The sequence below is a fragment of the Protomyctophum parallelum genome, assembly GCF_964188405.1.
Source record: "Protomyctophum parallelum genome assembly, chromosome: 5".
Classification (NCBI taxonomy): domain Eukaryota; kingdom Metazoa; phylum Chordata; class Actinopteri; order Myctophiformes; family Myctophidae; genus Protomyctophum; species Protomyctophum parallelum.
In genome coordinates, this window is record NC_139702.1 from 21,922,310 (window position 1) to 21,941,846 (window position 19,537).

General features: G+C 42.2%; 2 protein-coding genes across 3 annotated transcripts in view; both read right to left on the reverse strand.

Annotated features, from left to right (window-relative positions):
• The window catches only part of gaa2 (alpha glucosidase 2), a 411,077-nt gene that overhangs the window by 32,294 nt on the left and 359,246 nt on the right, over window positions 1-19,537 (reverse strand). The gene's annotated exons all lie outside the window — the stretch shown is intronic.
• On the reverse strand, window positions 473-4,148 carry LOC310859428 (uncharacterized protein). 2 transcript variants are annotated; one of them, XM_083765967.1, is made up of 4 exons: window positions 3,870-4,148; window positions 2,470-2,528; window positions 1,556-1,778; window positions 473-590 (listed from the first exon to the last, which is right to left on the reverse strand). In XM_083765967.1, the coding sequence occupies exons 3-4, from the start codon at window positions 1,761-1,763 to the stop codon at window positions 559-561; spliced, it is 240 nt and encodes a 79-aa protein (XP_083622093.1). In that variant the 5' UTR covers window positions 1,764-1,778; window positions 2,470-2,528; window positions 3,870-4,148; the 3' UTR covers window positions 473-558. The 2 variants fall into 2 exon arrangements, with proteins under 2 accessions (XP_083622093.1, XP_083622092.1); XM_083765966.1 differs by lacking the exon at window positions 2,470-2,528 and having other exon boundaries at window positions 3,870-4,141.

Genomic DNA, 19,537 nt, shown 5'->3' on the forward strand with positions numbered 1-19,537 from the left:
ATTTCAAAATATGCCAACAATTCAGTAATCAAGAAAAAAAAAAACTAAATTCCATAAATTAGTGAAAATGGCAGATCTACAGGCTCAACCAGGGGGGCAGCGAGCCTGAGTAAATAGTGTCTGAAGCCAGTAGGAAATCCTGACTTACTGAAAGTTCATATAATGGCCTGTTGTGGCGCTGTCATTGGGCCCAGAAAACCCCATAGCTCCAGAGGTCTATGTATTTGGGCCCAACTTCACCTAGAATGTATTACCTTAAACAGTCATGAATACTTTCTGCTTCCAGTCTAAAGTCTCATGTCATATTCTTTTTGGAAAATTATGGTCCCATTTATTTTAAAAAAGTGACCATAAATGTATGTTCTGAGGGGCGTGGCTACAGTTAGTACCAGGGGGGGGGGGGGGGATTACCTGCTCAACCATGCATGTAAACTGACACAAGAGTACCAACTAAAGTAAAAGCAGAACAAAGTTAATTCAAATGGATCTTTATTCAACCATCGTCAGTGAAGATGCTTCATACTGTAGGTAGTTCATCTTGAGCATTGCCTGGATCAGTCAAGATGCTTCTTTCTTCTCCAGGAGAATAGCTGTGAGGTACAAAGAAAAAAACGAACTTGAGTCACATTGACCATATTTTAGAGAGGCATTATGAAAGTTTCCTTTTGGTGCGTGAGTTTGTTCCAGAAAACTGCTACTATTATATATATACACACACACACACACACACACACACATATAATAGCAGTTTATTTAATTCATTTCCAAATTATGGCAATATAATAAGGTCAGCTCAGATGGCACCATGCACCCTACTCTGCAAAGGCCACCTGTTCCTGCCATTGAGGAATTAACTGGCCTGCACAGAGCCCCAACCTTTACCGTGTCAAACACCTCTGTAACGAAGCACACCATAGACTTGATTAGGCCGAGTGAGCCAGGTCTAAATGGCCCAATGTTAAGTTTCCAACCTCACCAGTCTTGTGGCCGAATGGAAACATGCAGCAGCAGCAGCACGCCAGCTAGACTAGTGGAACGAGCTCCCAGAATAGAATGTTGTAGCAAAGGGTACAACACCACATGATGTACATGATTTGCTTCCATTCAGCCACAGACAATTAATGTAGGACAATTAATGGGAGATTTAAGCCTGGCACATAGGATTACGGTCAGGGTTCTGCAATAAGATGGAACATCACTATAGCTGTAGCACAAGTCTCCAGTCACTGGAACAAAGGACAATTAGAAACACTAGTTTTAAGTCCACTGACTTTGTCATTTGTGCATAACATCCATCACCTTGGTAATTTGTGCATTACATCCATCACCTCAGAATCATTTGGAACATGTACTTTAACCCCCTTTAGCCACAGTCACTCAGAAACTGAACATTAATTGCAGTGTTAAAGTGAGCCAGCATAGATAGCTCCTACAGTTAACTTCATGCTAGCTCATTCAGCAGTCCCTAGCTGCTGTGTGTCCATATGGTCCATGGCTGAGCAGTTATCTGCAGTATGAGTGTAGCAGGGAACAGTAGAGCTCACATGATACTCACCCTCTTTGGTAGGTAGAGTATTCTTCTCCTGCGTGTCAGTCTTTTTTAGCTTGGTCTTATCAAACTGAGAGATCTCACTGATATTTGGCTTGTCGGCCTCTGGCTTGTCAGCTTCTGGCTTGTCGGCCTCTGCAGCCTTGTCAGCTTCTGGTTTATCGGCTTCTGGGTTCCCAGATTGGAGTGCCTCTGACTTCATCATGTCGGCCATTGTTCACGTACAGATCTGAAAGTGAAGATTGCACATGACAAAAAGCTCAAACGGGTGAAAATGAGGCATAAAGTATTCTTCAACTACCAGACATGTTGGAAGACCAATAACTGAACTCCTTTTTGCATTACTCCTCTGACAGAAGCTGAAAGCTACAAGGAGTCCTTGTTAAGTCATTTAGTTGTAAACTATACTTAGGCATGGATGGACCCTTTCTGGACCCTCAGTTTACCCTTTCTGACTTTTGGACAGCACATCCAAAATTCAGAAAAGGTAACAGAGGGTGATCCCGAAAGGCGCTAGGATGGACCCCATTTCAAAAAGTTTGATAAGTGTAGGCAGTCAAACTCTACAAAACTTAATGGATGTAAACATTAATATATAACTCACAAATCTTAGAAATTGCATGGAAAGAGCGCAAATTACCTTTTACCCTAAGCAAGTTGACTTCAAACAGCTGGTATGAAGGGAAATAAAAGGGTATTTTCTGACTGATCTTGCTCAACCTATTTATAGCAGGTGGAATATACGGTAATTGGAATGGTTGGGGGAGGGGCTTGGATTTTATCTGGATTAGTTTAATTGATAAACAGCCCATCTGAGGCCACACACACACACACACACACACACACACACACACACACACACACACACACACACACACTGTTTACTCACTTCCTGTTTTCATACATTGAGCGGCACTCACCCTTCACCCAAGGAAGATTTGCTTTCATCGGATGCGCCCCCCTCTCACTAACCGAATTCCTGCCACAAACGGGATTAAAACACTTCTTTATTGAAGACTACGGAGTAATACATTGCACAAGCACCCCGGTAGTCTCTCTAACATTTGGGGCATCAGCTAGGGTAAGCACCTTGTATTGTATTTTTTTCATTTATGTTCGCAGTTGCAGGGGAGGGGAGTTGCTGGTGTCTGCAGCGTCCAAGGGGAATTTCAAGCAAATGACCACAAAAACTTTCGGGTAACCGTTTTCTATTGGTAAAACTCTTGTCAGAACTGCGCATTTGCAGTGAGTGAGCTGCACTGATTTATGTTGACAGTCTGTGGTAGTTAATTTTGACGTTTTGTAATCGATTGTCCTTTGCGAGCGGTCTACTCTACTTTTGGCGATTACATATTAATATATTTGTGTCATTTGTTTCAGATACTCTTCTGACGTTTACTTCAGTCTCATTCCCCATTCCTCATATGCTAATTCCACTAAGCATAGAGTGAAGCATGAAGCTGCATGATGATCTAAACATTTATTAGCTAGACTGAATCATCAGCTGGTCAGATCTGTCACAGTTTATGTAAGTCATTTGAGTACGAGACGTGACAGCCCCATATAGCTCACTCATCAAGGTCGCTAGGACCTCATCTAGGGAAAAACAAATTGATGGTCTTGTGAAGGGCAGGCATGGTCAAAACTCAAATATAAGCTGTAAAGGCGTAGTTTGAAATCAACCAACTTGTGCATAAAAATGCCTGGAGTAGTGGTATGATCTTTGATATAATAAATTACTATACTGGGTGCTATATTAGCCATGTAGTAGGTCAGTGGTGTTGTGTTCCCCATGCACAGCTCAATAAACAGCACGACTCAGACATTGCACTTTCAGAACAACAAGTCATGGCCCAGGAAATGAATCCCAATGCATTTTTCCCATAGACATTTCAAAACGTATTTATTTAAAGACCTTTTAAGCGTCGTACGAAGCCAACTCGAGTCGTGACAAATCATGACAACACACACAATATTTTGGACAAAACAAATAATTACATAGAAGAAAAACAACAAAAAAAGTGTTGTAACCTGCCGTTTTTTTCTACTTTCTAATTATTTGTTTGGCCCGAAAAATTGTGTTGTCATGATTTGTCACGACAAGAGTTGGCTTTGTCCGCAGCGTAAACCTCTTTAAATAAATACTTTCTGAAATGTCTATGAGGAAAATGAACGGAGAATCATTTCCTGGGCCCTGGTAGGGGGCGGGACTGCGACGCTCTATAGGCCTACTACATGGATGTCAACGCACGCACACAACACGCACACAGGTTTATAGTCTGCTCTTTCAGCATTTACAGTTAAACTAAAAACTCCTTACCGGTAATTCTGCTGGTTCTCATGGTAGCCTATCACGTTTTTCAGTTGATCGTGTCTGACCTGTGGTGGCTGTTTTCCTCATACTTGTGTGCCTCTGTTCTGTTCTATCTCTGTTCTGTCCTGTCTGTTCTATCTCTGTCTGTTCTGTCCTGTCTGTATTAATATCTTAGGTACGTCGTACGTGTTTCTCTGACCTCCCGGGGTAGGGACCTAGCTAGGTGCAGCAAACAATCGATAATAAAAAGATAATTGATCAAATTATTTAAACTAAATCGATTATTGTTCCTATCCCTATTATAGGCAACATTTTCAAAATAATGTCAGAATCCTATATTCAAATTGGCATAAGGGAGGGCCCGGCCAAAAGGGACACAGGCAGACGGGTACAACGTATATAGGCCAAACACTGTGACTCAGACATATCAGTGCGACGTAGGTGGCTCGCTGCCCTGCCTCTTTTCAAGTTCAGTATAATACATAGAACAGAACAGGCCAGCTCCATATATGGACCCTGTGCATGGGCCCTGTCCAGAGCCCGGGCAGAAGCCTTTTTGGGGCTGTTCTAAACAACTGTGGATCGGACCAACTCAACACCGGCTCAACCCACTGCGGTGGTGTGGCACTCGTGTATCAAATTTGAAGTTGGTGGGGCGAATGGTTCTCGAGTTACGTGGATTACACACAGACAGACAGACGGAGACTTGGTGCATTTATAGATGCTAGACCTGTACGTGACCGTCGCAGTCGGCCACCGGCCTACTTGGGAACGATGCAACTTGGGAACTTGTGTGTGTGTGTGTGTGTGTGTGTGTGTGTATACGTTGTCATAGCACCCGTTTTAACTGTCAGCCAGTGTCCCACATGGAGATCTGTGTATGTGCCTGTGCCCACTGGCAGAGCCTGATTGGTTGAGCCTCAATTGGCTGAGGCAGAGGCTGGAAATTGCACAGGTGAAAGGAGTTGGCCTCATTAGGCCCACTGGCAGAGCCTGGCCCAGGTGAAAGGAGTTGGCCTCATTAGGCCCACTGGCAGAGCCTGGCCCAGGTGAAAGGAGTTGGCCTCATTAGGCCCACTGGCAGAGCCTGACCAGAGCCTTTTGTGGTGGTTCTGGAGAACCACCACACTTGAACTCCCCACAGGGAGTGAACCACACTTCACTCCCTGTGGGGGTGTGGAACGCGTGTGTCGAATGTGAAGTCGGTGGGTGAAATGGTTCTCGAGTTACGTGCATTACACACACACACGCATGCAGAGACGTGGCACATTTATAGTAGGATACTAGAGCGGTGCCCGTGTTGTATGGAGTATATGCAAACGTCAGCAATTAATGATGTCAGAACAGGCCAGATCCATATATGGAGATATAGGAGTGATCAGGTCCAGACCCCATGCAGAGTCTTTTGTGCTGTCTCTGGACAACAGGAAATGCATGCCCCACCCAGTTATTATGTATGTGTCCCTTTTATGTCCATATATGGAGTTATTTGTCAAGCATGCCAAATGAGGCTTTTGTGCTTGTTCTGGACAACCGGAAATGCAGAGTACATGTTCCACCCATCTCTCTGTGTCCCTTTATTCCTATTTATTATGTATGTGTCCCTTTTATGTCCATATATGGAGTTATTTGTCAAGCATGCCAAATGAGGCTTTTGTGCTTGTTCTGGACAACCGGAAATGCAGAGTACATGTTCCACCCATCTCTCTGTGTCCCTTTATTCCTATTTATTATGTATGTGTCCCTTTTATGTCCATATATGGAGTTATTTGTCAAGCATGCCAAATGAGGCTTTTGTGCTTGTTCTGGACAACCGGAAATGCAGAGTACCAGTTCCACCCATCTCTCTGTGTCCCTTTATTCCTATTTATGGAGTTCTGTGTCAGGCATGCCCAAATATGGAGTGGTATGATGTCAGAACAAGCAGCTCCATATATGGACCCTGGGCAGGGGCCCTGTCCAGATTCACTGCACCCCCTGTGGTGGTGTGTGTGGAACGCATGTGTCGAATTTGAAGTCGGTGGGGCGAGCGGTTCTCGAGTTACGTGGATTACACACGTACAGACAGACAGACGGAGTGCATTTATAGATAGATAGATAGATAGATAGATACCGGTCGGTAGATAGATAGATAGATACTGGTCGATAGATAGATAGATAGATAGATAGATAGATAGATAGATAGAGAACTAAGATGTAAATGACAGGCATTTAGAGCCTCTTTCTCTATTTGGGAATAATTTCATTCGGCAGCTCTTAAGGGCTCTGAACATAAGCTATTGGACATCTGTGGACGACACCAGCAATGTTGGGGAGTAGTGAACTATGTGTAATTACATTTTGCAGTAGCTTGCATTGTGACTCAAGAAGTTAAATTACTTAGGTTTTTCAGCTCAGCTCAATAAACGGAGCATGCACTACATGGATCTTTTATTTTTTTAACAGTAACTTTAAAATAGCTCTTGCAGTTTTTACATTTATACAACAATGAACAGTCTACCTATATCAATGTCTTATAACAGTCTTCCAAACTACAATGACGCATTTGCATGAGGTTTATAGTCTACACTTTTTCTTTCATCCCTACCGCTGTGAAAGCAGCATGCCCATGCAATGCATTCATTTGGGCAGCCACCACCACACGCACTTGACCTTTCTATAGCACATGTGCGAAAGGGTGGGCGTTGCTCTGAGCTCAGTTTATTCCTTGTGAAGAGCCCAGATGGGACTGTTTTGATTAGGACAGGTTTACAGTAGGTCTCAGGGGTATTCCAGGAAGCAGGATTACCAGCTATGTATTAAACAAATGTTCAGAGAAGTTATGCAGGCTATTTTAGAAGTTAACTGAGTAATCCTGCTTGGTGCAATACCCCCACATGAACTCTATTTTATGGAAGACAGGTGTCTGACTGATGGACATTGTAAACAAAACCAAAGCTGACATGTCTTACATGTTTCTTTCATGTTTCCCATGAATAGTACGGTATTTCCACATGTACATTATCCATTAGATTTGCTTTTTCTTTCTTTTGGAAATAAAAGCAGTTAACACAAACAACATAAGTATGTAGCTTCCAATGTGAAGTAGTGCGTCATATTAAAAGACAACAAAAAAGTCTGTACAAATCGAAAGTCGAATCACACAACAATCCACATGGCATGGCTCCTATATCAATCTCACACTTCATGTGACGTCACCTCCACAACAACTCATATACAGTCAGCGTACTGAAACACACTTTGAATTCTACATTAGTCCCACAACGTTGTAGGTTTCAATCCATTCCTCGATCATCATGAGATTTGGTTCAATCCATGCCTCATCATGAGGTTTGGTTGAGTAGATCACACCCCCCAAAGAGTTCCTCTATGTCTTACTCTCTGGATCCTTGGCTCTATAGTCCAATTTGATGTAATCACTTTCCTCTTTTATTTATGCGAGTGTAGAGACACAGGAAGCTGAGGGCGGAGAGTGGAGAGACATGCACTATCCAGAGTTGACCCAGGAGAACCAGGTTGAATTTAGCCTGGGCAGCATTCCATTTTGGGTTTAATGATCCGGTCGGGAGCGTATGGTTTTGTCATGTTGTACAATGATTTGTATTTGTCATCTGGCATCTCTGAAACCACAAGGCGAAATCAGTACTATGAATGGGTACTTCTTATTCCGCCTTGTGGTTTATTGCCTGATGACTACAAATCAGTGACTACAACATGAGGTAAATTACCATCTGCTCCAGACCGGTTCACACAGTGATTTTGGAACACAGACCAGGCTTTCCTCCGAGGTGGAAAGCCTGGTGATGCGAGGTTTAGGAGCTCCTCGGAGCACAGGTCTCCAGCAGGTCAGGAGTGTTTGTTGTGGGCTTTTTCTGCATACATAATCAAAGTGGTTTCTCATGCCGCAGACTAGTACACATTCATTATCAAAATGTAGGATATTGCTGCGGCGGGTAGATGCTAAATTACATGTGCATGAATGCTGCTCCTTTTCCGTGCCTCTCCACCCTTATGGCTTGTTTGGTGTTTTTAGTTTTACAGACTGTAATGTAATAATTTTCAGTTCTGTCCATATATTTTAAATGCAATTTAATTCCCTGGCTTATTGGCACATCTGTACAGCCCTCTGCAGTGTTCGGTCAGCCTCTCATAATAGTTTCTCTAGGAGCCCTTTGTCCCCCATACTCATCACAATTCTGTCTGATGGTGGAATCTGTGAGCACACCAAACTCACATGAGTTTTCATTTTCAAGTACATTTATGAATGATTTGACAGACTTGGATTGTGAGTGACTGTTATACACATGTCTTTCATTTGTTTTGTTGTCTTGGGTTTATGAATTGCTAGAATTCTCTCATTAAGCCTATAGTGCTTTTGTTCTTCCTCTGTTAGCTGAAAGCCGACACGATTACATTAGTTCCCATGACTGTTAAATGTCCAGCAACTTTAGCAACTGTTTTTGCCAGGTCATACCTGGACTTATTTTCACTCACGCTGGACAAGACCTACGCTTAGAGTGCATTTCTGAAATTTGGCAGAAGTAGCGGGATTTTGCGGACTTAAGGAAATTACGTTGACGCTTTACAAATCTGTTTACATTCTGCGTGAATGAAACAAAAAATATCGTATCCGGGGGATATAAATCTGACGGATGTTCCAGACAGACACTGCTATGCACTCTGCCTATTTTGTGACCAGGCTTTTCTCTTCGCAGATGAGTACGGCTGGGATCGAGGCTAATTTTCGCTCAGGTTGGCTTTGACGACCTAGTCATGATTGGCTGCTCCGAGTCTGAACCCATACTCTGAAACGTCACCTAAGCCAATGGGAGTGCAGTATAACTTGTGCGGATTGCCTCACAACAGCGGCTAATGTTATGAGCTAACTGGAGCTACACAACAAAACACAGTGATTGAAACAACAAAAGAATGTAGTAAACAAATGCAAACAACGGCCGGGAGTTTGTGACAGAGAAATATACACGTTAAAACATTTTAAATAAATTAATAATAATAATAAATAATAATAATAGAAAAAATGGGTACAGATGCCCAACGGTGAGCGCTTCATTCATCATCATTCGTCATTCTTGTTTCTCCATTTCAGCTAGCTTAGCTAGATGGAGCATGAACTGCTGCTAGAACTTAATTCTTCCAAAGTTTATCTATGTGCTAAGTTAATTTCAGTTACAGTATGTTCTGTACTGTATTTAATTGTAGAAGGCATATCGTTCTTGGCCTAGTTGTAGGTCTTTGAACTATGAGCTGAGCACAGTGTACTAGTACTCCTCATCGTTCATCATTCCAGCCAGGAACAATCTGTATTCTGACCTACTCAGCCACTTCAGACTGAACTTACCGGTAGCTAGTTAGCATGACACACAGACATTCAACAGCGTATTGTAACAGGCCCTTAGTTCACAACAGGCGAGTTGTTGTTTGTGTACTCCTGTGTTCCATGCTCAGCTCAATAAACAGACCATGACTCAGACATTGCTCAAACATAGCTTCTTTATTCTAACCTGCTTAAGTCATGTACCAACTCATGTGGCTCTCTGGAACATGTGCCACTTGATGATATATTGTAACGGTTATCTGAAATACTATGGAATTTTCTGTGCATCTTCACGTTACCCAGACGATGGCCTCTACAGATTTTGGTGGCCAGTAGCCATGCCTCGATCTAGCACCTTCCCAATGACAAACTTTCCATTGCAAAGATGGCATCTTAAAATATAATGGGCAGTTTGCCATGAAACTTAATGCGCTAAGCAAGGATGTGCCCTACTGCATTAGGTGACCCAATGACCTTTTCACTAGTGCCACTGTCTGTCAGTGAAGACATTTTTTGTTTTGGCATTTGTTTTTCGTTATTCTGCCCTCCGGGCTTTTATATTTTGTAGTGTGGTGTTTTATTTTGTTAATTATTGCGGACAATAAGCACGTTTGCCACAGAAAGATTTTAGCCCAACCCGAGAACAGAAAGTACATCTGCTGTCATCCTGACATACCATAGAAAGCACTAGTCTCCAACTTGGAATCTATCAATAAGCAGAAACTCAACATGTGTTAAAGAAACCTTTGTGAAAGTTGTATCATAAAAGTAACTGTTGAAAGTTGCTTCTCTATGTTGGCATACACATGCCATGTTATTACTACAGTGATTATAGTTATATTCAGTATTGCATATCAATTATATATTTTGCTTTTTAATTAGTATTCATTTAGTTTGAGCCTTTCATTGATTATCAAGTTGAAGTGTATGTGTGTGCTTATAGCAAACATTGCAGTAATTCTTTTTTATGTTCCGTATGTCCTTTCGATTTCATTCCTTCACATCTGCATGCACCTTGAGTCTACCTTAAATACTCAGCAATTACTGGCCTACAGGGCTCCATGAGAATCCATGGAGCCTTGTAGTGTCCTGTAGGCCAGATGTTAATGGTACACCCCGGTAATGGCTGAGTGTGGATTTTTGTTTCTATAGGCAGACTCTTTCATTCTGTCTGTCCCTCCTCCACCCTGCTGCAGCAACTTTGTTCCGTTATTACTTTTACCGTATTCCAATAAATGTACATGCAGTAAACTAAACCTTCAATCCTTGGTTGGTGTTAGCCACCTTACTTAGGTCAAACCTTTGCACACAAGTTATCTCAAAATCCAACGGGCAGATTTACTCTAAACTTGGTGAGCTTATTTCTTCTGCCTGGAAGATGAGTGATGTCATGACCTATGTTTTAGCACCACCCTCAGGCCACCCTCCCACAAGTTGTCTCACATTTCTAATTGGCAAGATTCCAGGAACCCAGATATTTCAGAGCTTTTCATGGCTTTATTTATATAGTACAGTGATGAGTGATAGGAACAGGGAGAGAGATGGGGAATGACACACAACAAATTTCATCAGGTTCGGGAATCGAACCTGTGAATCGCTGTCTGGCTACTATAAGCTATAATATAATAAAGTGGTTCCCAAACCTTTTAGGCTAGCCGTGACCCAAAAGAGAAGTCTCCCTGGGACCCAAACTAGTGAAAATAGCAGCAGCATACAAGCTCACAACGTGTCACTTAGTGCCACGTTAAGAGCTTGTAGATCAGCTATTTTCAGGGTAAGACCACTTTGGTAGATGTTTGGGTTGGGTTGTAGTTACCTTGCCATGATGTAGGCTACAATGTGTATGTAAAATATGCTCCTCATTCACTCATTGGCTGTACAACTCTCAATCACTCTTTTATTAGCCTACGTAATACAAATTTACTGTTGATTTTGACATTTTTATTAGGAAGAAAACCCGGACTCTGTGGAACCGGATCCAGATGTTCAAATAGTAAAATCAACATAGAAAATAGAAGAGAAATAAACAGTACAATGTTTGGTGATGCTCTATAATCTATATTGTCTGTACTTTGTTTGAGTTTGTTTACGTTTAAAAAGAGTGACTTTGAGAGCTGTTTCAGCGTACAATGTAAGTCAAAAAGTCATATTTTTAAATAATGAATCAATTTCTAGCAATTATTTTAGATTTCTTGTCCACATTTTGAGTTGCATCATGGCAAGGTAACTGCCATGATGACCCAAACAGGTGTCAACAATGTGTCCGTACACGGACAAATGTGTCCGTGGCAAAGACTTGTCTGTAGCAAATTTTCTTGTCTGTGACCGTGTACAGCTATTCCCCCGGCACCGTTAACCATTAGGCTGCAGGCACACTGGAATTGCCTCAACACACCTCTGGTGTTTGAATTGGCGTTGTTTCTTGTAACATTTACAGTGCAGCTTTAGGGTTGATAACAAAAAGGCTTAATATAGGCTACTATATTAAGCAAACATGCAGAAGCCACTGTGGGAACTTTGTCACAGTTTTACTGTTTAAACAACTACTATAGAGCGTCGCAGCCCAATGCATTTTTCCCATAGACATTTCAAAGTATTTATTTAAAGACCTTTAAGCGCCATACAAAGCCAACTCAAGTTGTGACAAATCATGACAATAAACAAAAAAAAATGTTTATTGGAGAAAAACAAATTTAAAAAGTGTTGTAACCTGCCGTTTTCTTCTTACTAATTATTTGTTCGGCCCGAAAGATTGTGTTTGTTGTCATGATTTGTCACGACAAGAGTTGGCTTTGTACGACGCTTAAAAAATCTTTAAATAAATACGTTTTGAAAAGTCTATGAGGAAAATGAACGGTGAATCATTTCATGGGCCCTGGTAGGGGGCGGGACTGCGACGCTCTATATGGATGACAGTATGACACTCAAAAGAAACATTGATTTGAATGCCCCTGCACGTGTGCTATACCTGGATCAAGAACGATGTAATTAACTGTGGATGGCAGCATGCTTTGTACAAGGCACTCGCTCCATAACTTATGCTAAACATGTTAAGCTGGTTAGTCAAAGATGGCAACATAGCATTTGTGTTGAATGACATGAAATTATCTACCTGTGGATGGTGTGTACAGTATGTGTGTGTAGTTTATAGGGGTGTAACGATACATTTTAACAGTGATACCATACTTATCATGATACATGGTTGACGATACGATACATGCACGATATAGGTTCATTCATGGCGATACAATTCAATGATTTAAAATCGATAACAGTAACTATCTAGCAAAGAAACTTTTATCTTCTTAAAATATCTAAATACAGCGCACAAGTACTTAGATTATTTGCAAAACGATTCAATACTGATTATTTGCATTGCAAAGCAATACGATTCCATACAAAGTTAAACAATACGATTGTTTATGACACTGTTTACATATTGATATACTTCGATTGTTGAAATTAAATAGATCTTTCGATGCAGTTACTAGCTGTATCGTTACACCTAGAGTTTATGTTGCGTTTGTGTAATCTGAACAAGTCAGAGCCCATGTCAGATGCATGCAGTCAGTCACAGCCTTGCAGTGGTCTCCGCTCCCTCCAGTACTTTTCCACTGACTGAGCTACTGAGGTGTGTGTGTGTGTGTGTGTGTGTGTGTGTGTGTGTGTGTGTGTGTGTGTGTGTGTGTGTGTGTGTGTGTGTGTGTGTGTGTGTGTGTGTGTGTGTGTGTGTGTGTGTGTGTGTGTGTGTGTGTGTGTGTGTGTGTGTGTGTGTGTGTGTGTGCGTGCGTGCGTGCGTGCGTGCGTGCGTGCGTGCGTGCGTGCGTGACTGTGTGAAGAGAACGCAGCTGCAATCACACACTTTCAACAGGCTGTTGAAAGAAACACCATCCTTTGATGCAGACCTTTCAGGTAAAGAGATAAAAATGGAGGATTATCAAGTGACCTTTCAAGTATTTATTCAACTATTCATTAATCGATTTATTCAACCATTCATTCATACTGTAACTGCCATTTTTCCAGTTTCCAATCTCCTTTGGCTGTTACCTCACAGGTATGGGAGTGATCCTACGCAGTACACACAGAAAATTGCAACAGATGGATGTCCAGTCTTTGATCCAGTTTGAGTGTTATTTATTTATCAGAAATCAGAAATGAAATTGAGCATGAACATGAACATACCAGTGATGTGAGTGATCCAGTGATGTTATTAGTAGATTATAGGTTAGTCTCTGTGCTGCCGATACTGCTGTGCTGGTAAGAACGGTTTGCTCCCTGGTTCCCTGTGTCTAGTCCCTTCCTAGTGCCCCTGTGTCACCTTATAAGTGGTCACCTTCTAGCAGCTGTGTGTCTCAAGCCCGCCACCAGGTGGTCAAAAATAATACTGGTAATAATAATAATACAAATAATGCCTCTCTTCTAATGGCTCCTACACACCGGCCCCTAATTGTTTCAAGGGTAACAATTAATAACCATATAAGGAGTCATATTCAAATTTACATTTACATGTTCTTTTTTTTTTTCTTTTTTTTCAAAAGAAATAAAGTAAATTCATTCAATCTTCTTTGAACATCAGTCTCTTTAGTTTTCAGTCTCTTGGAGCAGACATATCTTTGTTATCGGTCTCTCCAAGATGTTGCTTTTGGTCTTGAGTCGAACTGTGCGTACAAGACCTTTTGAATCAGGAATGGTCTCCAATATTCTCCCCAGTAACCAGGCGCCTCGTGGTGCAGTGGAATCTACCACCACCACAATGTCACCGGGGGCAAAACTTCTCCTTTCAGCTGACCATTTTTGCCGTTCTTGGATTGATGGTAAGTACTCTTTTGTCCATCGTTTCCAAAAGAGATCTGCCATGTACTGTACTTGTTTCCATCTACGTTTGATGTACAGGTGGCAATATTGGCTGCGTTTTTAATAAAAGAAGATGATTTGGGGTCAGCGCTTCCAGGTCCATTGGGTCGTCAGAAGACTTGGTGATGGGTCGATCATTTAAAATTGCCTCTACTTCACACATTAAAGTTTGCAATCCTTCATCATCAAGCACTTGTTGATTAAGAACAGAATGGAGTACACTTCGTACCATGCGGATCAGTCGTTCCCAAACACCGCCGTGATGGGATCCTGCTGGGGGGTTAAAGCTCCACTTTATCCCTTGCTGAAGCATAGCATTCTGGATTTTCTCCTGATTCAGGCTATTCAGTGCTTCCCTTAATTCTCTTTCCGCTCCTATGAAGTTTGTACCGTTATCTGATTTTAGAGATGAAACTTGACCTCGTCGACAGTTGAATCTTCTTAGTGCATGGATGCAGGAGTCTGTGTCGAGTGTATGTGCAACTTCAAGATGTACTGCTCTGCTTGCCATGCAGGTGAAGATTACACCATACCTTTTTACAATACTTCGTCCTCTCTTGATCTCTATAGGACCAAAGTAGTCTACTCCCACATCTGTGAATGGAGGCTTGTCTGGTTGAATTCTCTCCAAAGGCAAGTCTGCCATTTTTTGCTCACCAACTCTACCCCGCTGTCGTTTGCACACAGTGCAGTTGGTTATGATTTTCCTTGCAGCAGAGTTTGCTTTGATGATCCAATATTTTTTGCGGAGATGAGACAGCATGTAATTCCTTCCTCCATGTCCGAGTAGTTTATGGATGTGTCGTAATATCAGGGTGGATATGTGAAGGTCTTTTGAGAGGATGATCGGATGTTTGATTTCTTCAGGCATCGCTAGCCTATTCAGGCGACCACCTACTCTCAGTAGTCCATCATCCAACACTGCTTCTTTTGACATTTTTATCAGTTTGCAGAACAGATATTTCTTCTGGAAATCTTTGCATTTGACTGAATGAGATGACTGCATGTTCTGCTTGGATAAGATCTTCGGGAGTTAAGCACTGTCCACGAAGCGTCGCTTTAAAGGGATTGTGACATTTAAAACACATTTTTGTAGATTTTTTGGCTTTTTTGGCTTTTCTTGACATCAATTTCACCAAAGTTTGAACATTCAGTGTATACACTGACACGAAACAAGACAGGAACGCCCAAAAACGTCACAGCCGGTTTTTTAACAAGACAGGAACGCCCAAAAACATCACATCCGGTGTTTTACCCCGGGCAGAATTTTCTATGGCTGCCAATGCAACTTTTTCCAATCCTTAATCACATACGGCAAACACCTATGCCGATAATATCTAACTTGCGGAGGTAACGTGCCTTGTCCGCGGGCAACAGATCTTTCAACGTATGGCATTGCAAATACGTTAGATAATCGCTACTCTGCGCAATATTGTTTTGAAAATGCCGCAAATTGCATTGCAGTGAACGAGAGCAAATCACAAATCACAAATCTTACCCCGGGGGGTGGGCGGAGCCGCGGAGTCGCAGCTGACGCCCCTCCCTCCGCTCTGATGACGCGTTGTTATGTCAATGTATTCTCTGCTGTCTGGACTTTTGTGAATAATTATGCAAAAATGTCTCATCTGGTTGGACGGCAGAGATATACGTAGATCTCCGCTAAACCTCCGCCCCCTCCCCTCTGCTCCCTGCCTAGTGCCTACCCTCTCTTCTCCGCTTCCTCATTGTGATCGCGACTTTGTTTCTTTGTAATACTTACTAATAATGGCTTCTAGAGAAAAATCAATCTGCTCTTTTGTTGGCTGTGTCAATCAACACAGGATACCAACTGGCCTAGATGACTCTTTTATTTTTGACGACGTTCCTACCACGTTGTCAAATAAGCGCATCTTGGGTTGACAGGAAAGGGGGAATTACCGACATCTACAGGCTAAAATAATGTGTTTTTCCATGGCTTCTCAGGATGAACTTTACACATGCACAAAAACTCGTGTCAAGAAATACTGGAGTGGAGTTGAGTGTTCAAACTTTTTAGACACGTTTGAAGGACCATGGCCAAGACTTTTAATGTTGTTAAAATTATGTTATAAATCATGTCATAATACCTTTAAAGACTTGCATCTCCTCTTCAACCTTCTCCTTTAGTTTGACAGGATCCTTTTCAACACTGCTCACAGCAGCTTGAAGCTCCTTTCTCCTTCTAGTCAGTTGCAAGAGTGTGGTCTTTACTTTAAGAAGCCAAGCTACAGCAGTCTTCAGCCTCATCCATGATGAGAAGTAGTGGATCAGATAATTGGTTGGGTTCAGTTGATCTTTGATAATGACATTTACTGTGATGTCAGGTTTGATTTCTGGATCATTGGCGGATATTGTTGATTCAAAGGGCAAGTTAGGCCAATCATAATTTGATCTGCAGAGGAAATCTGGTCCTCTGATCCATTTCTTGCAGCTTAGAAAGCGGTCTGCTGTCAGCCCTCTTGATGCTGCATCTGCAGGGTTTTCCTTTGTACTCACATATTTCCATTGTGATACATCAGTAGCATCTCTCACAAGAGAAATCCTGTTTGCTACAAATGTTTGAAAACGTTTTGTTTCATTGTTTATGTACTTCAGCACTGTAGTGCTATCAGTCCAGAAAATGGACCTATCCAGTGGCAGCTGCAAGTCCCTACGCAGCATTTTGTCAACTCGGATAGCCAGGACTGCTGCTGCCAGCTCCATTCTTGGAATTGTCATTTGTTTCAGTGGTGCCACTCTGGATTTTCCTATCATGAATGCAATATGCACTTCTCCGTCACTGTTCTCCAGTCTTAGGTAGGACACCGATCCATAGCCACTTTCGCTGGCATCCGAAAAGTGATGTAGCTGTGAGTGTGTGATTTGACCAAAGTTCTTAGGTTTAATACACCTGTCCACTTTGAACTCCACCACTTGCTTCAGATCCGCTAGCCATCCTGTCCACTGCTGTGAGAAGACTTCGGGTATGGCTTCATCCCATCCAAGCCTCCTCCTGCAGAGCTCCTGCATCATCAGCTTGGCTGGCAGCGCAAATGGTGATAGAAATCCTAAAGGGTCATATATAGAGCCAACCACAGACAAGATGCCACGTCTAGTGTGTGGTCTTTCAGGTGCCGTATTTGTGAACTTGAACACATCTGTTTCAACACACCAGTGTAATCCTAGAGCTCTTTCCACTGGCAGATTGTCCTTGTCCAAGTCCAACTCCTTGATCTCTTTGGCCCTGTGCTCATGTGGAATAGAAGTTAACACGGCACGGCTGTTGCTGATCCATTTTGACAAAATGAATCCACCCCTCTGGCAGAGAGCAGTCAGGTCTTTGACTAATTGTACTGCTTCTCGTTCTGTGGGCATGGATTTCAGACAATCATCAACATAAAAGTTGTTATTTACTGTGTTTGTCACTTCAGGTGGAAAGTGAGCTTGGTTGTCTTCAGCAGTCTTTCTCAAAGAGAAATTGGCACAACTTGGTGATGACACAGCTCCAAAAAGATGTACCTTCATTCTGTATTCGGCCAGATTTTGCTGCACATCACCTTCAGGCCACCATAGGAATCGCAGGTAATCAACATGTTCATCCGAGACCTTAACCTGATGGAACATGGCTTTGATGTCTGCCATCAAGGCAACTGGTTCCTGTCTGAATCTGGTGAGGACTCCAATAAGTGAGTTAGTCAGATCGGGACCCTGAAGCAGTTGAAAGTTAAGTGATGTTCCTTTAAAGACTGCTCCACAGTCAAAGACCACTCTCAAGGTGCCTTTCTTTGAGTGATGCACACCATGATGTGGGATATACCAGAGTTTTCCATCACTTCGATTCAGCTGGTCCACTGGCCCCAATTCAGCGTAGCCACTGTTAATCATGTCTGTGAGGAAAGATGTGTATTCATCATGGAACTTCTCATCTTTGTTGAACTTGCGTTTCAGGCTCTGGATGCGTTGCTCTGCAATACAACGGTTATTTGGCATGATGGGATCTTCTTGTTTGAAAGGTAAGTTTAGGCAGTAATGTCCATCTTTAATTTTTGCTGAGTGGTTTATAATATCAAGGAATTTGGCCTCTTCTCTTGACATTTCCTCCGTTTCATTACTGGCTCTTTCACTGAAATCTTGATTGTACTGTTTGACAAGTAACTCTTCCAGGTTTAGAATAGATATTCTATTGACAGCAACAGCAGGGCAGCCATTCTCATCCCTGATGGTGTCGTGTCTCGAGTGATTTTCGTCTTTTTTTCAAATCCTCGTTTTTCATCATTGAACAATCAACGAGGTGCTCGTCCGACCATAGTGTGTGTGTGTGTGCTCACAATGCATTGCAAGCTTGTAGATCTGCTATTTTAACACATTTGAAATGGGACATTCTGCATAATGAGTACATTTTCATGCCACTTTTACTCAAATAACATAATGGTAACACAAGTTGTAACTGGCAGTTACATTCATAAGATTCATCTAAAATAAATGTCTATCTCTGCTGGGTGGAAAACTCAAATGTACAAACGTACTTCTCAGAATTTGAATTTGAAAGTAGCAGATCTACAAGCTCAAAATGTGTTGTCTTGTGTTACGATTAAAGTCTTGCGGTTGCAGTGGCAGAATGGCAGCATAAATGTGGTCGGCGCTCCGTGTGTACTCGCTCAATAAATGGATATGAAACTTGAGGACCATATCTTACTCCCAAGTCTTTGAAATAAAGACTTGGGAGTCCGATATGGTCCTCAACTTTCATATCCATGTGAGTCATTATCATAAAATGTTTGTTTAGTCAAATATCTCCACTTTTTCACAAGCTGCACCAGATTACAAGTGTGCGTAGTATTCCACTAGGCTAGCGAGTCAGCTGGGAAAATGGGGTTTGTGTTTATATTAGAAGGTGAGTTCCAAAGTTGCTCACTAGACGGAGTCCTGTCTGCATGCCTTGTTTGTTTTGTTTTTAGTACTACCGGGTTACGTGGGGGGATTTATTGGGAAACCAGCTCACCGCGCATGCTCAGAATTTTTTTCTATTGCGTTACATATTTCTTATCGCCACCTACTGGCCTGGCATGCTTGTTGGAGTCAAAAAGTATCGTTTTGGGTTGTATGTGTGGACACAGATATCTTTGTCGTATGGGCCCCTGCCCATACGACAACGGAGTACGAAAATATCCGTTTTATAAAAACCTAGAGACGTATAGCCCAGGCCTAAATTTATCAAAACTTCCTTTGACCATCACAAACGTCATCAGGTAAACTCAACTTTGGGGCACAATTGACAGGTGGTGTGATTAATTACCCAGCACCTATCGCAATGCACCTGCCGATGGTGTGTTTCCCTGGTTAATTGGTGTTTGTGGGGGTGTGGTCAGAGGAAGATTTGGTAAATTCAATCCAGCTGTCATTCTGGACCCCTTTGCCCCGAGTGAAGGGTGTCCGTGTGAATGCGATGGAAAAGTCGAAATATTTGACTAAATACACGTTTTGTGCT